The sequence below is a fragment of the Sceloporus occidentalis genome, unplaced genomic scaffold (genome assembly GCF_023333645.1).
Source record: "Sceloporus occidentalis isolate IW3139 unplaced genomic scaffold, rSceOcc1.0.p SCAF_10, whole genome shotgun sequence".
Classification (NCBI taxonomy): domain Eukaryota; kingdom Metazoa; phylum Chordata; class Lepidosauria; order Squamata; family Phrynosomatidae; genus Sceloporus; species Sceloporus occidentalis.
This window is the reverse complement of record NW_028316990.1, coordinates 38,715,925-38,737,887: the sequence shown is the minus strand read 5'-3', so window position 1 is coordinate 38,737,887 and position 21,963 is coordinate 38,715,925. Positions and strand designations below refer to the sequence as shown.

At 46.4% G+C, this 21,963-nt stretch overlaps 2 protein-coding genes across 7 annotated transcripts; one reads left to right on the top strand and one right to left on the bottom strand.

The window, feature by feature from the left end:
• Positions 1–164: 164 nt before the first annotated feature.
• CIITA (class II major histocompatibility complex transactivator) lies at positions 165–21,708 on the bottom strand. 5 transcript variants are annotated; one of them, XM_089540426.1, is made up of 19 exons: positions 21,626–21,708; positions 14,476–15,463; positions 10,149–10,265; positions 9,937–10,014; positions 9,417–9,476; positions 9,213–9,281; positions 8,772–8,813; positions 8,123–8,269; positions 7,561–7,698; positions 6,965–7,039; positions 4,867–6,553; positions 4,011–4,184; positions 3,446–3,517; positions 3,081–3,161; positions 2,668–2,760; positions 2,241–2,324; positions 1,956–2,039; positions 1,311–1,394; positions 165–952 (listed from the first exon to the last, which is right to left on the bottom strand). In XM_089540426.1, exons 2-19 carry the CDS (start codon positions 14,777–14,779, stop codon positions 877–879), a joined length of 3,465 nt encoding a protein of 1,154 aa, XP_089396552.1. In that variant the 5' UTR covers positions 14,780–15,463; positions 21,626–21,708; the 3' UTR covers positions 165–876. The 5 variants fall into 5 exon arrangements, with proteins under 5 accessions (XP_089396552.1, XP_089396553.1, XP_089396554.1 ...); XM_089540427.1 differs by lacking the exon at positions 21,626–21,708 and having other exon boundaries at positions 14,465–14,544; XM_089540428.1 differs by lacking the exons at positions 14,476–15,463; positions 21,626–21,708 and adding an exon at positions 13,386–13,424.
• TVP23A (trans-golgi network vesicle protein 23 homolog A) lies at positions 15,003–21,725 on the top strand. Of its 2 annotated transcripts, none has more exons than XM_089540433.1 (8): positions 15,003–15,071; positions 17,255–17,334; positions 18,137–18,281; positions 18,372–18,461; positions 19,364–19,492; positions 20,003–20,131; positions 20,584–20,658; positions 21,638–21,725. In XM_089540433.1, the coding sequence occupies exons 1-7, from the start codon at positions 15,039–15,041 to the stop codon at positions 20,641–20,643; spliced, it is 666 nt and encodes a 221-aa protein (XP_089396559.1). In that variant the 5' UTR covers positions 15,003–15,038; the 3' UTR covers positions 20,644–20,658; positions 21,638–21,725. The 2 variants fall into 2 exon arrangements, with proteins under 2 accessions (XP_089396559.1, XP_089396558.1); XM_089540432.1 differs by lacking the exon at positions 15,003–15,071 and adding an exon at positions 16,479–16,585.
• Positions 21,726–21,963: the final 238 nt, after the last annotated feature.

Genomic DNA, 21,963 nt, shown 5'->3' with positions numbered 1-21,963 from the left:
TTGTAATCCAGAAATAGCTGCATTTTCCCAAAACAGTCCAGAAATACTTATTACCTCTGATGCAGATATTCCTTGGAAGGACGCTTTTAAAGATATTTTCTTCCTGGGATTCGCACCAGAAACGCCATTCTCTCCAGCCGCAAAGTAGGACGCTTCCAAGAGGATTATCCCAAATGTATCATCTACATTTATTAAAGATTGTATAAAGTGTGCGCTTGGTGTGACCCACGACGGAAGTGTGTCGGGTCATTGTTTGTAGTTGTGACCCTCTCTTAGGTTTATTCGGCAAAAGCATGCCATTGCTTTCATCTGAGGCTGAGAGAGTGTGACTTGCCCAGAGTCGCCCAGTTGGCTCCCAGGGATTTGAGCACAGATTTGAACCCAGGTCCCTTGGCATCATTACCACCCAATTCTCAACCCATGACACCATGCTTACTATTTTTGTAGGATGTACTACACTCAGATTTAACAAGGAACCCAACCAAATCCTGCTATATACAAAAATACATATTGATCCTCTCCTGGGGGCCATGTGGAGTCAACTGCATCCCATTTATAGATCCGTCGCTTTGCAGAGTTAATCCCCCCCCCGAACCAAACTAAAAAGCATCAGTCCTTTGTCCAGCCTGCGATGCGAAACAAGCACCTTCTCAGTCTTTACAGCCTGTTTTCCAGGATGCCAATGCAGACATGGCCCTGGATACCTCCTTTAAAGTTTGGACTATACCCCCGGAGCGGATTCCCCGTTGCAGTGGATGCTGAAACTGGCATCACTGGAACCACCAGCTGGGGCCTTGGTTTCAAAGGTCAATTGGACTCCATCCAAATCCCAATTTTTCCCCTTCCACCGGTCAGTGCGGCTTGCCTTGCCTTGCTCTAGAGAAGCCTGATGCGAGGGTCCAGCTGCTGCAAGTGGTCCAGGACTCCGTGGGGAATGGCCGGACTCCATAGTCTGGAAGGGATTTGGGGAGGAGAACGGAGCAAAAGGCAATAGAAGAGATTAGCTCTTACAATCGTAGATTCATAGAATAATTGAGGTGGAAGATACCTCCAAGGGTCATCTGGTCTGACCCCATTTGGCCACGAAGGAAGCTACCCAAGCCCTCCCTGGGACCAACTGGCCATCCAGCCTCTGTTTCAAGACCTCCAAGGAAAGAGAGCCCCTCCAAGACCTTTGACCCTCAGTACCCCAATGTCCCCGCTTCTGCCATGTAGGAAATACAGGGCATCCTAGAGTTGGAGGAGACCCCCAAGGGCCATCCAGTCTGAACCCATTTGGCCATGAAGGAAGGAGCTATGGGGTGACTTACGCCATGCTTTGAACCCAGGGGCAGCACTTCAAGCTGTCGGTCAGACAATGCGCTCCTGCCGCGGTTATCTGGTTGCAGTGGATGCTGAAATGAAACCACAGTCCCAGGAGTTAGCAAGCAGAGGCCATTGGGTCACACTCTCTCAGCCTCACAGGGGAAGGTGAGGGCAAACCTCCTCTGAACCCATCTTGCCCAGAGATATCCAATATCACACTTTGGGCACTGCATCACAGGAGTTAAAACAATGCACCACCAGCTTTACTGCAGTGGTTGCAGTAGCCTGAAAAGGTTACTTTGGTTTTTCAACTCCCAGAATCCCCCAGCCAGCAGTGGATCCTGGGTGCTGTAGTTCAAAAAGGAATACCACTTGGACCACTCTGAACTGGGTCTGATTTTGGAAGCAAAGCAGGGTTGCCCTGGGTTGTTGGCAGGAGGGGAACCGTCTTGAAACCCTGGCTGATGGGATTGACAATCCAGAGCTAGATGTACCCCTTACAAGGGTCTGACCCAGCATAAGGGCAGTTCCTGTGTTCCTCCGGAGAAGGTCCTGGGTTCAATAATCTGCAACGGACTAGGAAGGGAAACCCCAAATTCTGGCTCGCAAATAGTTTCTGCGGCCGAGAGACATGCAGCGTTTCTACTTACTCCAACACTCTCAAGGAGGGCATTTTGGGGAGCATTTCTGCAAGGTGTTCTGCTCCGGCGTCTCGGATGCAGTTATTGTACAAGCTGCAGAAAGAAGAGAAAATTGAAGACAAAGGCTTGAGTTTAGGGACTGAAGTCCCAAGGGAAGGAGAAGGGGCTGGAAGGCGTTTGGTATCAGCACAGTTTTGGGGGGAAAGCATCCTGGACCCTTCCGGGCAAAGCCTTTGCCCTTCTTCCTCTCCATTGCAATGTAAGAAAGTGGAACATGGGATTGCCAGTACTCACCTGAGCGTCTTCAAGGAAGGCAACGATGGAAGAGCGGCGGAGAGCCTTTCTGCCCCAAGGTCTGTGATCTTGTTCCGGGATAAGCTGGAACCAAAGGTTGGGATTGTGAGATGGGACTCAGGGGGTCTCCGGGTGTCCTTCAACTGCAGGTCCCATCATTCCCCCAACCAGCAAAGACAATACTGTTGCAGTCCAGCCACATCAGAAGTGTTGCATGGCTTTGACCCAAACTAAGGACATCAATGTCATGGGTGACGCTTTGTAAGATAATGGGATCCACTATCAGGCAGTAAAGTGGAAGTGGATGGGAGCCCATGGCCTTCCTAATGTCCTTGGACTGCAATTCCTATTATCCCTAGCCAACATGTCTTGATTTTCTCTAGAAAACTACATCCTGAAACTGGTGGCGTTTAGAGGCCTGACTTACTTTAACGTTTCCAAGGAGTGCAACTGAGGAAGGACTTTGCACAAACTCAACGCTCCTTCGTCCCCGATTTCGTTTTCCTTTGGAGAATCCAAGCTGGAAAACAGCAAAAAATATCAGAGAGTATCAACCCAAGATAGGAATTTTCCACCTCCATCACTGCACAAAAGTAAACTTTTTGGACTACAACTCCCACGGTTTGCAGGACTTTGGGACTTATAGTCCAATGGAGCCATTCCTCCCAATTCTGACATCACTCCCTGCACTTTTCAGTTTCTCACCAAAGTTTGGCAAATTGACCTTTCATGGACTATACAAACCCCAGGGGTCATTCTAGGCATGCTGGGGATTCTGGGAATCGTAGTCCCAAAAGGTCACTTCCCTGAGCTCTGCTTCTCACCCCCTTCGCCACTCACTCCAAATGCTGCAGACATGGAAAGGCATCCAGAATCTGGACCAACTTTTGGAAACCCTTCAAACCAGAGACAGGCCCCATCCTGCAAAGGAAAAGAAGAATGATCATAGACAATTGTAACAGAAGAATTAATAGAAAAGCAATCTATTAGCATCTCCTTCTGGGACACACGTTTCCAAGCCCAGCAAGGCTGGGGTCCCAAATAAATCCTCAAAATCTGCATTGTTTCTGCAGTGCAGACGCAGCGCAGCTTCTCTTCTCTTCTCTTCTTGAGGCTAAACGTCCCAATTGCCACCTTTGTCTTAAAGGTTCTTTCCACTTGAAACCATCCCAAGAATAACTTTTTAAAAACCATCTCTTACTTACATGAATTCTATTTGTTTGAGGTCTGCAACAGCGGGAATGCATTGTATTTTGCAACCGTTGGAGTCCGCCTGGCTAAAGAGAAAATAATTGGGGAGGTGGGAAAATGAAATTTTGGGGTGCAGGATGCTTTCTGAAATGGAGACAATTTGACAGTTGGTTTTTGTGGTCAAAAATGCCCCTATTCCCCTGCCAAAACCACAGAAAAAAGCCATTAAATCCGACCATTTTCTGGCTGGAACCATAAAGGACATTCCATTGGGAGCGACAAGGTGTCCCAACCTGCAAGAAGGGTGTGCAATGCCTCTGCTTCCTGATGCCCAACTAAAGTTTCTCCTTGGGGGCAGATACAGAAGACCACAATCATGCACAAACAAAGAAATATGTGACTAATTCCTTGACTTGACCTGACCATAAGAAGTTCCTGGACCCTTTTTCAGGTCTTCTGAAATGGAGAATGTCCTTGATTTCAGCCTCCAGGGACAGCAAATGGTGCAGACCAGCCTTCCCTTTTGCCCTCCTGCCCCAAACTGAAAGCCTCTGAGATGAATTGGACGGACGGACGTACCTTTGGGCCATTTCTTCCTCCAAATGCACCAGAGCGGAGAGGTCCTCAACGTCCTTCATCGCCTGGGCTTTGAACGGAAGGGTGATAAATTTCTCCATGGCCGATCGTAGCTGTTCTTCTTGCTTGGTTTCCCAAAGGTGCTTCCAGAGCTCAATGGCGTGGCTGAGGGAGGCCCTGGAAAAGACGGACGTGGCTTCAGTGGGTGGACGGGTCCATGGACAGATGGACGGACAGATGGACGGACGGAGAGCCCACCCACACCGTCCTGCATGGGACCTCTCAGGATATCTGCCTGCCTGAGGACGGAAATGCCATTCAACCATGCTCCAATCTCTTACAGAATGGACCTCCCTATGTGGCTGGTTCCTGATAAGTAGGTTGGGAAATGGAGGTACAGTTGTGTCCAAAGTGTCCCAGTTGTGATTAATCAATTGCAAACACCAAACAGTTACCCTACATTTATCCATCTGTAACTGTTTTGGATTCACGGTTGCTTTTTTAGGATGTCATACAGAAGATGGCAATAGATTGCTTTCTTGCAGCTCCAGAGACCAAGATGCACCAGTTGGTGCAAATTACAAGAAATGAGATTCCACCTAAATGTTAGGAAGAACATCTTGACTGTAAGAGCTGTTTGGGAGAAGAACATGGACAGCTTCAGATGGTGGTGGGCTCTCCTCCTTTAAAGAGAGGTTGGATGGGCGTCTTTCAGGAGTGCTTTAGTTGTGTATTCCTGCATGGCAGAAAGGGGTTAGACTAGGTGACCCTTGGGGTCCCTTTGGCTCTAAGGTCCTATGAGTCTCAGTCTGATCCTGGTCCAGACCCTACTGCCTAGAAAACATGAACACCAACCAACCTGAAGGCTGACACATTCTTCATGACCACCAGCTGCCTGAGCCCTTCCGAATCAATGGAGCTCCCTCTGAAGTCTAACGTTGTCTCCTTTGCAGATCTTTTTAGGACAGAGCTTAGGACATGGACGTCAGACGGGGCGAGAGAGATGCCCATGAAAGAGAGGTTGGACCTGAGCTCAAGTGCCAAATGCTGCAAGAGATACGTGTCTTCTGTTTCATGGACACAATGGAAGAGTTGCAGAAGCCTTCCCAGGCTGAAATCCCTGATTGGTAGTCTCCGGATGTATTTGGAGAGGCTTTTCTTCTTCTTGGCAACCATCTTCTCCACGTCCAGCTCCCCTTCTTCTCCAAAAAGTAGAGGAGAGAGGAGATTGTCCTCTAAGAAGAGTAAGCCGGATAAGAAACGAGGCACCAAGTCTGAAGAGGAGGAGGAAGAGAGGGACTTCTTCGCCTTGGAGAGCAAACGAAGGTGTTGGGTCAGTTTCTTGTCCTTGATCTCTTTGGCCAGGACCAAATGCAAGGCCAGCAAGAAATTTTGGACAATGGAATTGGGAAATGCAAACCTGCCACATTCCTCCGTTTTGTTGCTGGAGTTTTCTGGGAACAGTAAAGGAACCACTAACCCATAGTCCAAAGCAAACTCTTTCACTTCCCCAGAAGAGAAATGGGAGCTTGTGAAGACTTTTTGGTGGTTTTGCAAGAGATCCCAAGCCATCTGGCCTAAGGTGGCAAGGTGATGCTTTGCGTGGACTTTGTTCTCAGTTGCGTGGGCCATTTTTTGAAGCAAGGACTTCACAAAAAGGCCAGTAAGTGTGGAAGGCAATTCTCTGCCTTCCGTTTGGAAGACCGACTCGCAAATGAACCGACACAAATCAGGACGGTGACAATGGCTGAACAGGTAAGGGGATTTCTGGATCAGAGTCGCTGCCCCATCGCAAGTTAGGAGGCCTTCAAAATATTGGGCAATGTACATTTTGGCTTGCTGCGTGGAGAATCCTGTCAGCTCCAGGATCTTGTCCGCTTTAGGCAGACATTGGTGCAGCTTGCCTTTGGGTTGGGCCGTGAGTAGCAGTGTGCAACCGTTGAGTAACTTCTTCTGGAAGAGACCGGCCAAAGTGGCTCCGGTGCCACAAGGATCCCTCCGGGGCGAGCGCTCCGGACAGGGCTTGATGAAGCTGTCATGGTCCTTCAGCTCTTCAAAACCATCGAAAATGAGGAGGACTTTTTCTGGGTTGTGGAGGACATACCTATAGACTTTGTTGAGTTCCTCTTGAGACAATGCAGAATGCTCAAAGAAGAGGCTCTTGAGGTTTTGGTGGCTCCCAGTATTCAGATGCCCACAATCGAATCGGAAGACAAAGTCATATTTGGGCCACTGGCCCTCGGACCACTCCAGGCAAATCTTTTGGGCCAGGAGGGATTTCCCCATCCCAGCCTCCCCCAGGAGGACAATGGTTTTGGTGCTGGGGTCATTCCTCCCGGGGGTCTGGAAGAGGTGCTGCTTCTCCACCGGGGTCCTTGGCTTCTCCTCTGGGTCAGCGCTCCTCCCGCCTTTGGCCTCCGGGGGAAACTCTGTCAGGTTGCACTCCAGGTAAAGGTGGTCCAAGGGGGCTTCTCCCTCCATCTTCCCAAAATGGCAACTGTCCCGGAAATGGCTCTTCAGCTCTGTGCAGAAAGCATCCACTGACTCTGGAGGAGAGAAAAGAGAAAGGGGATAATAATAATATTTAAGAAGAGGAGGAAGGAGGGAGGGAGGGAGGGAGGGAGGGAGGGAACCATGGGTCAAAAAGTGGAAAGAGGATACTCCAAAAGGCTTTCTCTCATTGGAAGAGCATATGTATATATTAATGCTTTTAAAAAATGCCTCCTTTCCTCTGCAGCTGGCATGTGTGGTCCCTTTTCCTCATCCCCATTCCATTTTTATGGTGTGGTGTGGATAGATTGACCCCTATTAGCTTGGAGCCAGGATCCCCGAGAGGCAGCCTCCTGCTTCTCCCCTCTGTCCCTGCCCTGAGTTCGAGTCCTCTGCAGGCAAGGTGTCCCAAGACCCCAAAAGACCCTCTGGCTTAGAGCCGGGATGAGGATGAGGATGCAACTCACCTGGCCTTTTCTGAATTTGCTCAGAAGGGACTGGGGGGCTTTTATCAGGTCCTGTCTCAGTCTTGCCTTCTTTGCCTGGGAATAAAAACAAGTGGGAAAGGCAGGAAAGCTGACATCCCAAAATCATCCCAAAAACTGGGGAGTGGGGTGCATGTGATGGGGAGGCTGCAGTCTGGCACAACCTGCTTCAGGATGGAGACCTGGTCCATTCATTTTGGGGGCTCCAGTTTCACCTCCTGTGTCATTGCAGCACTGAGCCACCGGAGGGCAGCACCAGCACAAAAACCAGAAACCAACCCCAGGACTTTTTGCTTCTGGATTAAAACTGAGCAAAAGTCTTGCAAAGCCAAAATGCAAGTCTAATATGCTTTTGGGTTGCCATGATTCTCCTCCACAAAACAGGGACACAAGTATTGACACCCTACCTCCCCCCCCCCCCCCAAAAAAAAACCCACACACACACCACATTTTGATACTGGCAATGGCAAACCCCCTCTGAAGAAACGTGAGAAGAAAAGCCCATGATAGGGTCGCTGTAAGTTGGAAATGACTTGAAAGCACACAACAACAAGATGTCTAAGAATCACAATACTCACCTGGACAGCCCTCTTTGGTGGTATCCTCAGGTCTGGCCAGCCAATGCGTTTGCTGGACGAGAGGTTCAAAGGTCAAAATCACCTGGATATCCTTTGGGTTGAGAAGGCAATACTCCAGGTGAGGACTTGCTGAAGGCTCTGGAAATGAAATGGCAATTTGGAGAGAGTGAGACGCAGACAGACGGAAAGTCTTCAGCAGATCTCTGTCTGTTTGCAGCAATCGTCTAAGACCCAAACAGAAGGAAAGAGGCTCTGGGTACGGCAGTTTTGCAGAGAAACACAGGTTAATTTTGCAGAGAAACATATGTCCAAATTAATTGCAATCAATGTGGTTTTTAGTTAGAACACAAACTTCTTCGTTGCTACTTCATGGGTGTCAACCCTGTGTCTTAGGAATCTCAACCATCCCTTATTTCAAATTTGGAAAGCCAGGGGACCCCATTTCACTCCAGAGCCGAACTTAAACCTGCAAAACTGGAAATGATCCAGTGGCGTTTTGTTGAACCTGCTTCTCGGCCAAAGCAATGCTCCCCAGACCCATGGCATGCTTTGCCTTGCCTACCCAAAATCTTTGGGGTCCTCCCTGCCAGGCCAACGGTGGTCACCGAAAACTGGAGGTGGAAATTGGGCTGGTTGGCAACGGGGCAGCATCCGCTCAGAGGGACGTTGGCGGAGGGGTCATTGAGGACACAAACAGCCGAGGAGTGCGCTGCGGGAGACAGAGAAGAACCACAAAAATAGAATAGTCATTAAAGAAGGGTTGTGGGTTTACTGTGCAACATTTTGTGGTGTGATTTTACTTATGTCTTGTGTATGCTTTTATTGGTATGTTTTTTAATTTCTGCAAGGTACTTGGAATCCCACTTTGGGAGTTGAGAGGAAGGGAGATACATAGATGGACAGATGGATAGACAGACAGATAGACAGGCAGATGGCTAGGATGGATGGATGGATGGATGGATGGATGGATGGATGGATGGATAGGTGACAGGATGATAGAATGGATGGACGGGTGGATATGATGGCTAGGGTTGATAGATAGATAGATGACAGGACAAATAGATGCATGGATGGATGGATAGATAGGATGGGTAGGATGGAGAGAGAGAGAGAGTGATGATAGGATGGGTAGATGGGTAGATAGATGGATGGATGGATGGATGGATAGATAGATACTGTTCTTGCAACGACTAATGCAACTGGCAACTCACCCACTTTCCGGCGCTTGGGCTCCAGGGCCTCAGAGCAGCTGCCTGCAGGTAGAAAAGAAGCCAGATGAAGGCCACCCCTTTTCCAGCTGCTTCTAAAATGTCCCGGTTCCTCTCTTTTCCCCCCTTTGGTCCTCTGCTCACTTCAGCTGCTGCAAACTGAGTTCAAAATGCAAAAGTGGTTTGCACTGAATTGACTCAGAGGGAGCAGAGGAAGGGGCACAATTTTGCCCTTCCCAGTTGGCTTGGGCAAAAGCAAACTGCTGCATCCTCTCCTAGTTTGTACGTTCTTCTTCACTGATAACTTTCCCAATCCTGACCATGCTCTGATGTTGTTTGGCCAGATGTGTCCTGGTTTTTAATCTGGGAAATGTTGGAGAGGTTCTGCTGAGCATCGGTCAAGGCCCTTTTCCTCAGTCTTCCTCTTGGCTTTTTTGGACTTACGTCTCTTCTTTCCTTCAAGGCAGATCCCTCCGGGGCTTTCGGCAAAGTCTTCTTCTGAAACCAGGCTTCCTGTCGGGTTGCATTTAAGGAAGGAAAATAACAGATTGCTATCAAGGCTTGGTTAAAGCAAGGATTTGCAAAGAGACAGATAAGTGTGATTTGAGGTTTGGAAAGGTTGCAACAAGGGATGGGTAGGAGGCTTACCGAAAACCTCTTCCACTGGTTTCTCTTGATGGTCTTTGAGTAAGTATTCGGCCAATGCAGCTAAAGAAAAAGAAGAGCGGACAGATGACATGAGGGGAGCTGTATTATTATTATTACTATTATTATTATTATATCTTAAAGTCATTTCTGACTTATGGCAACCCTAAGGCAAGCCTATCGTGGGGTTTTCTTGGCAAGATGTGTTCATAAGGGGCTTGCTGTGGCCATCCTCTGAGGCTGAGAGAGTGTGACTTCTTACTCAAGGGTTGCCCATTGGCCAAGTAGGGATTTGAACCCTGATCTCCAAAAGTCATGATAGGGTCGTCTTAGGGTTGCCATAAAATGATTTCAAGGCGCACAATAATGACAGCAACTGCTTTGGCCGTCGCCTTCAAAGAACTTGCTTGGAAGCTAGCTTTAAAACAAACAACCCAATAAAATCCTCAGCAGGACAAATAACCATGCAAAAAAGTGTATTCCTGCCATTTATTCTCTCGTTCCCAGGATCCAAATGACCTACCGATCTTATCGTAAGCCTCTTCTTCGCCTTCTGCCATGTAAAGGACATCTGCATCATTCAGTGTATCAATAGAAGGACCTATAGGACAACAACAATGAGAACAACAATGAATTAATGGGGTTGTCATAAATCGACAGGTAATTTGTGAAAGTATGTACATAAACACACGCAGAGGAGAAAGCAAGAAAAATAGGGGTTTTTCGGTTACGGACCTGTAGGAAACTCGGCCACTTCTTCCACCTCCTGAGAAAGGACCCAGTCGTCCAGTTCGCTTTGCAGCAGCTCCAGGTAGCTCTTCCCCAGCAAAGGACCCAGGTCCATTTCGGCTCCTGAAATAAAACATTAGGATTAAAACCAGGCACGTGGGTTTGTGCAAGTCTGTCCATCCTAAATACACTCTGCTAAAATGTACCTCCATATATCCAGATTAGATAGATAGATAGACAGATAGATAGATGATGGAGGGATAGAGAAATAGATGGATGGATGGGTGGACAGATAAATAGATGATAGGATGGACAGATGATAGGATAGATAGAGAGATAGACAAACAAATAGATTCCCCACTGTGGCAAAAAGTTTCTTTTGGGATGCCATCTGAGTTACTCATGACTTTTGCCAGGAAGGCAAAGGGTGTGAAGGAGATGAACTTGATTCAAAGCCTCTGTTGAGCTGAAGGCAGTGGTTTTTCTTGCTTGGCGGCTGGATTATTATTGTTATTATTATTACTGTCTCATTTAGAGAGACATGCGGAGAATGGGCTCCCTCTCAGCCGCAACTGAACAAATGGGTATCGGGTGGATTGAGAACAACGAAGGGTTTTGCATTCCTCTACTACTCTTCCTTCTCTGGTTGTCAACACAAAAGGCACTTGGGGTATTTGCAAGCCATGGACGGTTGAATCAGCGGATAAGGAATCCGTGGACACAGAGGACCGGCTGCAAATACGTTGCAGCAACAGATTGATTAATTCACACAACTCATTGAAAGATGCAGCAATCCTAGCTGAGATGGAGATTTGCACCCAGCTCTTTCTTTTTTGCCTGGAGCTATGATGCCCAATAAAACTGGAGAATTGCACCCTTGTCTCCCATTTGGAGAAGACTCACAAGAATTTGAAATTTGGGCCCAGGTCCCGAGAAGAGACCAATGCAAAGCAGCACCAGAAGGTCCAGCCTTACTTTCATAACAAATGTTGCAGACGTTAAACCACAGATTCTGTGATTCCCACGTAAAAGAGGAACTGAAATTCTTTGCTATCTATCTTTGCTATGTATGTATGTATGTACATATATATGTATTGGTTTTGTGTGCTATAGATCTTGTTCTGAATTAGTGGAGAGATCAAAACAGGATGCTTTTGGGTTTAGTTAAGGAAAAGGAGTCAGAATGGCAGCGTCCCAAGAAAGACAAAAAGGTGGAAATGGTTTTGTGTTGTGTTGCAACCAGAACCCACAACGCTAGATTTGGGCTTGAAAGGGATATGACTCCGGTTCTATAACCTCCCTGCAGCTCAGAAGAAAGATGTGGGTTCAGAAAAACACATTGCTTTCATGTGGCAGGGAGTTCCAGAGGCATCGTCCTTCAGCAAGATCAACTAAACATTAGGAAGAAGTTGTTAGGGTAAGAACTGTCTGAGAGTGGGATATGATGCCTTGGAGGTTGGTGGGCTCTCCATCTTTCAGCAAAGGTTGCATGGGCATCTTTCAGGGGTGCTTTGGTTGGGTATTCCTGCATGGCAGAATAGGGTTGCATTGCATGGCCCTTGGGGTCCCTTCCAACTCTGTGATTTGATCCCATCTCCAACGAAACATTTCAGCAGACACCATGAAAGCAGGTCCATACCAGCGGAAGACCCAGATCCACCCCAGAATCTCTTTTGGGCTCAGCACTTTGGGCAGCTCCTAATTCCCAAACTGCAAGTCCTGCCCAGGGCCTTTGTATGTACAGTTCGTCCTCCACCTTTGCAGCTTTGACTTTGGAGGATATGAACAAAGAAAAGCTTTTAAAAAACCCCAACAACCCACCTAAAGATAAATGCATGCTTTTTAACGATGCTCAAAACGGAGGAGGTTTTGGACCTGCTCCTGGAGAGAAGGCTGAAATGGAGGGCAGGTCCTGGAAAAGGAGGACACTTGATCGCTCCGCTTTGTGGCTTCAAAGATAGGGATGGTGACTCACTCGGTACGAAAGCCACAAAAACCACTGAGGTCTTTTGCAACAAGATGGTGCTTGGATTACGGTGCTTTTGTGTGTTTTGGGTGAGCGGAGAATCAGGGAGAGATGGCTTTATGAAAACCCTCCACTTTGCACCAGTTTGGAGCCTCCTAAAAGGATGAACCACCAACATCAATAAGAGAAACAAGCCCTTTTGTGTCTCCAGATCGTCTTGAATTTTCTTGTATTTTCTCTGAAGAAGAAAATACAATTTTCTGCACTAAAAGCTCAATTTTGTGTTTGGTTTTGCAAGACAAAGCCCCCAACAGTGAAGTTAAGACAAAGGGGGATTGCAGTGAATATATGTGATGACAAGAGCCAGCCTGGTGCAGTGGTTTGACTCTGAGAGGCCAGGGTTCGAATCCATGCAAACCCATTGGGCAAGGCACACTCTCTCAGGAAGCAATAGCAGACCCACTCTGGGAAAAATGTCCAAGGAAACAGGGCAACGACGGTGGAGTGGTGATAAATAGAGAGGAAGCGCATGGCCAGCCGGCCAACGATAAACTCCAAAGCAAAGGTAGGCATCATGGCTTTCAGGAAACAGTGGCTGAATAAAAGCAAAGGAGGGGACTGTCCCTTGGAAGAAGTGCAAGGAGCAGGTGGCAGGGATGGAAAACAGAAGGAAAAAGGAGTGTAAAGGCAGAAAGAGAACTGACCTTGGAGAGGATGTTCAGGTCCTCCCTTTGGCAAAATCTGCTGGATGCAAAGCTCAAGGTGAGAAGCCATGATGGATGCCCAAGAAGAAGAAGAAGAAGATGTCTCACCTCAAAAGAGTTACTAAAAGAGTGTGTTTTCTTTGCTAAGGCTGAATGGGTGAAGAGACGGAGTGCTGCTGGCGCTGACCGTAAGCCTCCTGGGGAATCCCGGAAAGAGGGTGAACTGGAAATTCCCTTTTTTAATTCTACTGCAACTGGCATTATCTCCAGTCCTGATGGGAAATTTGACCACAGACCTGGGCTCTCTGCCACCTTCCCTCCCTCAGCTCTCAGTTTTTACAAAAGTTTCCCACCTGATGAAGAAGCTGCTGGAGTTTGCAACTCCCAAAACGTGGCACAGCGCCAGTCCTTTGCACATTGCAAATCAGTGGGAGGGAAAAATGCACCTGTCAGGTCCTTTTTTTTGGGGGGGGGGTTATGGGGAGAAATGACCAATGAGCCACTCATGAGTGAGTGGCAAGGGACCCACAACCCAGGAGAAAAAGGACAGTATTGGCACAATGTCTGGCTTACCTTACGAAGGGTGCTCCAAGCAGCTCATGAGGGCAGAAGTGAAAACAGGCAATGGTGCCCAGTATGCCTTTCACTTTCTGTTTTATTTTTATCTGGGTCTGGATTTAACCCCACCCAGGCCCTTATGGAAACAGAAATGAGAGCACTCTGTAGACCTTTGGAGCATTCGCACATTGCTATGCGCCCTTTTGGGATGCTCAAAATTGATCTCCAATGGATTGGGAAACAGCCTCGTAACTGCGATATGGGAAAAGATGGATGCTGCGGAGAGGACCACAAGCGATGGAGGCGCCAAAATGTGGCCTTAGCGTTCATGCACAGAACAGTTGTGCATGCATGTGCAATAAAGATAAAGATGTGCATGCATGTGCAATAAAGATGTGCATGCATGTGCCATAAAGATAAAGATGTGCATACGTGTGCAATAAAGATGTACATGATGTGCCATAAAGATAAAGATGTGGATGCATGTGCAATTACCAATGCATACACTTTGGAGGGTTCCAGTACAGGAATTGGATCCAGTTTTAGGACTTCCAGCCATTCCAGCTCAAAAAAAAGCTGTGTGTGCAGCATATGTAGAGGACTTTACATTTTGACTGCAAATCCCAACATCCTTGCAGCTATGCTGGGCAGAGTATCCTGGGTGTTGTAGTCCCCAAATACACCACTTTCCCCAAGGTCTGATGGACACAATATAGCCCCCTTTGCATCCTCTTTTGATTAAGAACCAGTCAGTGGTTCCTAAACCTTAGTCCTCCAGATGTTTTGGACTTCATCTCCCCAAATTCCTGACCGTTTGCTTCCTCGCAGGGTGGTCTTTGGAGGGCTTTAAACATGGCCACCTGTTAGGAATGCTTTAGGGGTGCATTCCTGCATGGCCCTTGGGGTCCCATCCAGTATAAGCTTCTGTTTAAGGATACTGCAATTCACCCTATTATTTTTGACCCCAAAGAGTTTGGGGGCATAAATGGAGGCTCATTGCCATACATTGAGAAGCGACAGTCAGAGAGTTTGGATGCAACAATAAGAAGGCAATAATGCAAATGCTGAGCGTGCAAAGCGATCGCATTACGCACCGCAAGCTTACCACTCCGGCGTCTGCTCCGAGGTGACGCTTCTCTCGTTGCGTCTTCTGGGCAGTGGCCCAAGATCTCCAAAAGGCAGGTTGGGGAGGAGGCAGGATTCAAACCCAGGGCCCATTTTTCCACCAGGATCAAGGCCACCTTCCTTGCCAGATCTTCCCTGTCTCTTTCGCGCAGCAAAGTCTGGAAGTATTCCTTGGAGACGGTGCCTTCTCCCAAAATGAGGTTCAGCAATGCTTCCAGCTGAGTATCTGGCGCTTTGGAGAGGATTTTGTGGAGTCTGGGGAAAATCTCCTGGAAAAGGTTCATCTTGGCCAGGATTTATGATTTATGATTTATTAGATTTCATTTTTATGCCCCCTTTCCTCCCAGAAAGGGACCCAAAGCAGCTAACAAGATCAAAAACTTGCCAACAAGAAAATGTAAAAGCAATTAAAACAGTGTAAAAGCAACTTTAAAAGTTAAAGCATGAGTGAACGCTGTGATTTCTCTGGGATTCTTGAATGCATTTGGACACATCTCTCTCTATATATAAGACCTCAAGCAGCCCAAAAAGATGAAATGAAAGATGTTTTTTTTGCAAAGGAGTTTCGGGAGTCATGTGCGTGATTTCCTCATTCAACTGAACTTATGAATACTGCTTCCAAATAAGTCCAGCCACATTTTTCTCCATTATTTCTGGTAATGTTAACTGCAGAAAAAATAAAGATTCGGTGTCCCTAGCAAGGTTAGATTTTGGTTGGTCTAATAAAGATAACACTGTTTGGGGGATTTTGGATGCTATCATACCTTGCTATATTGCCAACATAGGTCCAAAACGCACTGCAGAAATAATCCAGATTGAGACCATTTTAAATCTTGGAGGATTATGGATGCTGTAGTCCAAAAAAGAGAGGCATTTTCCTCTGATTTCTTGCTTTCTCTCTCTTGAAAGTGACAAGAGATTCTCTTATGCTTTTGGTATCTGAAATGGTTTGTTATCTGGATGCAACCCTGTGAAGGAGGAATGAATAAACTTACGTTAAAATGAGAGGTTGCTTTAATCTTCTATTATAAACTATAAACTATTACCAACTTTAAAAAGCAATCCAAGCTCTTGACCAGAATAATCAGGACCTTGGATTTCATTTATCATTTGCACTAAAATGCATTTTCAGCTTCCAGGGAAACTATGGTCCAATCCACACTGCAGAAGTAATCCAGTTTGAGACCACTTTATAACTCAGTGTTAGGGAATCCTGGGAATTGCAGTTCATTGTGGCACTAGAGCTGTCTGACAGAGAAGGCTAAATGTCTTGCAGAACTACAACTCCCAAGATTCCCCAGCACTGAAGAAGGGCACTTAAAGCAGTCTCAATCTGGATTATTTCTGCAGTGTGTTTCGGACCTATGTTGGCAATATAGCAAGGTACAATAGCATCCAAAACCCCCAAACAGTGCTATTTTTATTAGACCAACCAAAATGCACAAAACATATTTTTGCAGGCTTTCAAAGCTCCAGCAAAGCTTTGAAATGTGGTGCTTCCCCAAACTACAAATCCCAGGACTCTGTAGAATGGAGTCCTGGCTGTTTAAAGCAGTGTGAAACTGCATTAATTCTGCATTGTGTGGATACACCCCTGGAATCTTATTCCAACATTCAAACTCTGACTTTAAAAATAGGGTTTTCTTGGCCAGATTTCTTCAGAGGAGGTTTGGCATCATTGCAATGCTTTACATTTGGAAACTGAAGGAAAAAATTAATATAATATATTTCTTATTTTGGGGATGGCAATGCCCCAAATCCCCCTCCTTTGAGCTACATCCCTGTCTCTGCAACCCTTTCCTCTGGACATAGTGAAACCAGGTTATTTTTGAGCTTTGAGAAACATTCCTTTCTCTGGACTGCAACTCCCAGCATCCCCCTAGCTTTGACTGGGGCCTTGAGGGTCCAAGAAATTCAATTTATTTTGGTGTCTTTGCGCTTCTCTGTTGCTAAAGTGGTCCAGCCTGGTCTCTCAGTCTCAGCTAGGCCTCGTCTCCATGGCAACCAGGAGGAGGAAGGGGGATGCAGGAGGCGGATGCAGCATCATTGCAGCATCTGCATCAAAGGCTAGAGACGGGATGATGAAGCAGGTGAGGAGGGATGAAGGGGGGAAATTAAGGCCCAAATTAAAGTCTGGATGGAGAAATGAAAAGCTCTGTCACATGGCAGGGGCCCCATGGTTTGATCCCTGCTGCACCCCAAATCTCCATCCTAGCATTATAACAGTGTGTGTGTGTGTGTGTGTATCCTTTAAAGATGCATGCCACAAGGGCTTTTAGGGAAGCAATGGGACCGTTAAAGTGCAGGGCTGTGCTGTTTTATCCCAAACTGAAAGCAGGGACCCCATTGCACCCCAAATCTGCATCCCAGCAATTAATTAAGATAGATAGATAGATAGATAGATAGATAGATAGATAGATAGATAGATAGATAGGGTGCTTTTTAAAAAGAAGATGCTTGCCATAGATGCATTTAAGGAAGCAATGGGACAGTTAAAGTGCAGGTTTGTGCTTTTTTATTTCCATCTCTCAGTGGGTTTCCATCATGGCCAAACAGGGATTCAAAACCTTGGTCTCCAGAGTCATAGCCGCCATAATTTCACAGATTAATCAAGAATCTTCCTAGAAAACTGGGAGAGTTGGAGGTCCTGGGATGTCCATCTCTGACCAAGAGTATGCAGTTCCCTTAGAGTGACCAAATGGTAAAGGAACAACCTCCACGTTTCCCTCTCTTTTAATTCATGTATTTGTATCTTCCAGACTTTGACGGACGACACCGAAGATGTCTCCCTCGACTTTGGGAACGAAGAGGAGCTGGCACTGAGCAAAGCAAAAATCAGGTAGAAACGAAACAGAAGGTAGTTGGGGATGGAAAGCATAATAAGGACAGGCGTTTTGGAGTGGAGCAATGGCCTCCCTAGCCCAGTGGGAAACCAGTATCCCTAGTGGAGAAGCCCACCAGCAGGACCTGAGGACATCTGCTCCCTCCACATCTGGATCATGGGTACTGCAGTCCTCTCTGGTTGTCTTTTCTCTGGCTCCCCAAAAAGGAGCATGGATTGTCACATTAGGATGTGCCCAGTATGTATCCAAAGGGCCCAGTGCACACCACAAGTGCCCAATGCATAAGCGAATGAATGAATGAATGAATGAATGAATGAATGAATGAATGAAGAACAGAACGGTTCAATGCACATCAGAAGTGCCCAGTATGCATCCAAAATGTCCAGTACACACCACAAGTGCCCTATGAGCACGATAAGTGTTCAGTGCACACCAGAAGTGTCTTTTCATAGGGCACTTGTGGTGTGTCATGGCCAGGTGTGCAAAACCACAAATCCCAGGACTCTATAGGATGGAGCTATAGCACTTAAAGTGGTGTTAAAACTGCACCATTTCTCCAATGTAGATGGACCCTCAGTATAAGGACAGTGCCACATGTTCTTATGCAGCATTTCCCAGGTTTACATCCCAGCGGCATCTTATGTTCCTACACAGAATGTCCCATTTAAACATCTGGGTTGGGGAAAATCCTGGCCTAAAACAGTTTATTGCTGCCAGCCATAGTTGAAAGCCCTGGGTTAAATGGACAGAGCTGATGATCTACGGATGCTAACCATGGTTTGGGCTGTTCTCTCCTAGGCACCCTCTGGCCACGTTTTTCCACCTTTTCTTCCGCGTCAGTGCCATCGTGACGTACTTGTTCTGCGACTGGTTCAGCAAGAGCTTCATCGCCTGCTTTGTCTTCATCCTCCTCCTTCTGTCCTTCGACTTCTGGTCTGTCAAGGTATTGATTCCTCAGCTCTTGCAACCCTTTGTGTAACAGGCAAGTTGTTGGAATTTGTATTTATGGGTTTCCCTCCTTCTGTGCCATTAGAACGTCACTGGGAGGCTTCTGGTGGGTTTGCGTTGGTGGAACCAGATTGACGAAGATGGGAAAAGCCATTGGGTTTACGAAGCCAAGAAGGTAACCCTTTACAAGGACTTTCCTTGCTCTTTATGAAACGTTAATGGTCCTAAAAATCTACAAAGAATGTATTCAGAAAACAGAGAGACATTTTCCTTCCTAATTTTAAAGCTTGCTGCCGTGTGATGAAACCTGTCGCGGGTTGACTATCAAAAAGTAAATCTCAAAGCAATGCAGAATTAATTTACCGGACAAATAATTAGCCAGACCGGGCTGCTGCAATCTCTGTCTTGAAATGTTAATTTCAGCTTCGTTGCTAAAAGCAAAGAAGGGGGAATGTGTGGAGCTCCAAATATTGGAGTGCAAATCCCATCGGGTGCAGCCACCATAGCCAATGGGGATGATGGGCATTATAGTCCAACGGGGCCACATATTTCGCTGGTTTAAAGATTCACCTGTTCATTGTTTTGCAAAATTCATCATGCACCCATCATGTTTTGTTTAGAGGGTTTTTTGGATGGACATAACCCAGTTTTGAGGAAGTTTATCCCTTAAGCTTGAGGAACCGATTCTACTTTCTTAGAATTAAAGTTCTATACTTTTGGTAGTTCCCATTTCTGGTTAATTTGCTTCGCCTCTTTATTTTTGCAAAGATTTTAGCTGAGAACAACCTAAACCTAATCGCCGGTCTCAGTCAAAGTAGAGTCTCTGAATCGACGGCTGGAGAGAAAAATCGAGATTTAAGAAAACTGGAGTAACCCAATGGTTTTATTCTGGTTCGGGTTAACAATGGAAAGCCACCCATTTTTCAATGCAAGTTTTATTCTGAGGTTTGTCATTGCCTTTCGCAGAGGTTTCCAAAGCAAAGCAGAGATCCGAACCCTGATCTTGTCACAACCCTGTGCCTCCTTCCCTTGATTTAAAGTCAATTTCCCTCTCATTTCTCCTTTATTATGTATTAGGTCCCTTCCGCAGGCGCTGCTCCGACGGAAGCAGAAGCTCGGATATTTTGGCTGGGGCTGATTATCTGCCCCATAATATGGACTCTCTTCTTCTTCAGTACTTTGTTTTCCTTGAAACTCAAATGGCTGGTAAGGATGAGATGCAAAGAGGGAGGGAGAAAGAGAGACCCAATGGGGCAAAAAGCACTTTTTGCATTGCATTGTATTTATTTCTATCCCACCTTTTCCCCAGATTGGGACTCAGAGCAGCTTACAACCATTAAAAAAAGACACATGCAAATAAAATAAAATATGACACTACACAATTATAACTCTATAACATATAACCACTTTTAAATGCCACTGCAACATTATATGGAGCCCTGGGGTTTATAGTTTTGGGGAGGCACTAGAGCGCTCCAAGTTTGTTTGCAGTTGCATGCCTTCAAGTCATTCCCAACTTATAGCGACTCTAAAGGGATCCTATCATGGGGTTTTCTTGGAAATATTAATTCTGAAGTTTGCCACCATTGCCTTCCTGAGGCTGAGAAAGTGTGACTTATTGCCCAAGGGTCACCCAGTGGGTTTCATGGCCAAGCGGAGGATTGCCAGCATTGAAAGCTTCAAGCTTAGAGACGTATCCATCTTCTTTCCTCGCAGGCGCTTGTGATTGCCGGCATTTGCCTTCAGGCGGCTAATCTTTATGGCTACATCCATTGCAAACTCGGAGGGTCTCAAGCCATGCATAAAATCCCCTCCAGGTTTCCAGGGCAAAAGATGTTCCAGAGGGTAAGTGCTATTCTGGGTGCATCCAGACTGCAGAAATAATGCAGGTTGACCCCACTTTAACTGCCACGGCTCCATCCTACAGAAACCTGGGATCTGGAGTTTGCAAAGAAGGTCTTAGGTGCATCAACATTGTAGAAATAATGCAGTTTGGCACTACATTAGCAATTATGGGTCTCCATCTGACAGAATCCTGGGATTTGGAGTTTGGGGAGGAGGTCTTAGGGTGGGCTCCACTTCCAAAAAGGCAGAGGAAGGGAGCAAGGTCCTCTTTCCACAAACAGGTTCCTGTTTAGCCGGGGAGAGTTTTGATGCAACTGCCACCCACACAGGCCTTTCACTGAAAGCAGAACAAGTCTGGTTCCGAGTTCGATTCTTCTTTTTGTGAAGAGGCGCTTGCTGAGTTTGCATTGGGAGGGAAGAGAGATATATAGTCTGATATATTTATCTTGCAGGAAATGCCGGAGGAATTTCAGAAGACGGTTCTGAAAGGGATGGGGACCCGAAATCATTAAAGGAACAGATGACTGGTAAGAAGCATTTAGAAATACCCTCCTTGTGCCAGTTTGAGACCAACGGCATTCGGTTTCAGAAGGAAGAGCGAGATGTGGAGCGAAGTTAGTCTTTTATTCGCAACTTCCGTTCACACTCGCTGGCCTCTTTCGCACTCGCACACGCAGCCTCTGTTTTGGTAGGAAGCTCTTCTGATGTTTTCCCCTATACTGAGGCATGTGATATGCCGGCATTCCCCTCCAACCCTGTTCATCCCTAATGTGAGATCTCAGCCTTTGAATGAGAGGAACTGAAATCTCTTAAACCACAAACCAAACCAAGCCTTGGCTTCACCAGAATTAAAGCTCTACATTTCCCTTTGATCTCCATTGAAGACGGGAGACGGATTCGGCCCAATTCAGGTCTCATTACACATCCCAAACCTCCACTATGTTTTATGCATGCACATTGTTTTTAGAAGCACAAAAATGGGATGCTTTCACTTAATAAAACAAGAAGGTAGCTCTGAATAAGGAGCATACCAGTTGGGGAAATCTGGAATTTGCAGCCCAGAGCAAGTAACTTTCCCAAGACCCGGCCTTGGAAACCCCTGATTTTAACCTAAGTGATTTGGTCAAGCTGGCTGGGATTTATGGGAGCTGAAGTCCAAAACGCCTGGAAGACCATCGTTTGGAAACCACTGATTTAGGTGGCTGCCCCTCTAGAAAGGGGCGCATAAATTTAATGATGATATTCTCACAGGAAAGCAGGTAATTTCACACTCTTATGCAATGCTAAGCCGGGATCAAGTGCGAGGCCTAACTGGGCTCAGTGTAAAACTATGGTTCTTGTGTCATTGGAGAGCTAGCTGCTACTCCAAACTATCTGCTGGAAGCATATCTCAGGCATAAGGCAAAGTTGTGACTGCAAAGATGCTGAGGAACAGTAGAGTTAGTGCACATGTAACTAAAAATATCAACACAGAGATAATGCCTTTTAAGTTACCCTTCTATACAGTTTCAGGCTCTCTGCTTTCCTGAGAAACTGGCGGTCAGAAAAGAGATGTGCTGCCTTTATGCAGAACAACGTTGGTGGTTTTGAGAACGACTGAAGAGCAAAGCGGAGGCTGAGAAGCAGCAGACGGAACCAACGTAAGAAACACTCCTAAAATAGAAAGAGATGTTCTTGTTTTTAAATTAAAAACACCCCCTAAATTACTCAAAATGGCTGATTTCATGCATGATGAAAATAACACCACGAAGGGCAATCAAGCGTTCACAAGCGTCGTGTCGCTTGTGGCCAAACAATGTTTAGGCGCAAACTGTACCACTGTCCTTAAAAAG

Bases quoted from the DNA above. Each gene is read 5' to 3' on its own strand.
- CIITA (XM_089540426.1), bottom strand. From the start codon at position 14,779: ATGAACCTTTTCCAGGAGATTTTCCCCAGACTCCACAAAATCCTCTCC. The intron at 8,814-9,212 runs GTAAGTCCAAAA...TTCTACCTGCAG, and splicing joins CCTTGAAGGAAAGAAGAGAC to GCAGCTGCTCTGAGGCCCTG. The intron at 3,518-4,010 runs GTACGTCCGTCC...TTTTCTCTTTAG, and splicing joins GAGGAAGAAATGGCCCAAAG to CCAGGCGGACTCCAACGGTT.
- TVP23A (XM_089540432.1), top strand. From the start codon at position 16,493: ATGGCAACCAGGAGGAGGAAGGGGGATGCAGGAGGCGGATGCAGCATC. The intron at 18,282-18,371 runs GTATTGATTCCT...CTGTGCCATTAG, and splicing joins TCGACTTCTGGTCTGTCAAG to AACGTCACTGGGAGGCTTCT. The intron at 20,132-20,583 runs GTAAGTGCTATT...TTTATCTTGCAG, and splicing joins GGCAAAAGATGTTCCAGAGG to GAAATGCCGGAGGAATTTCA.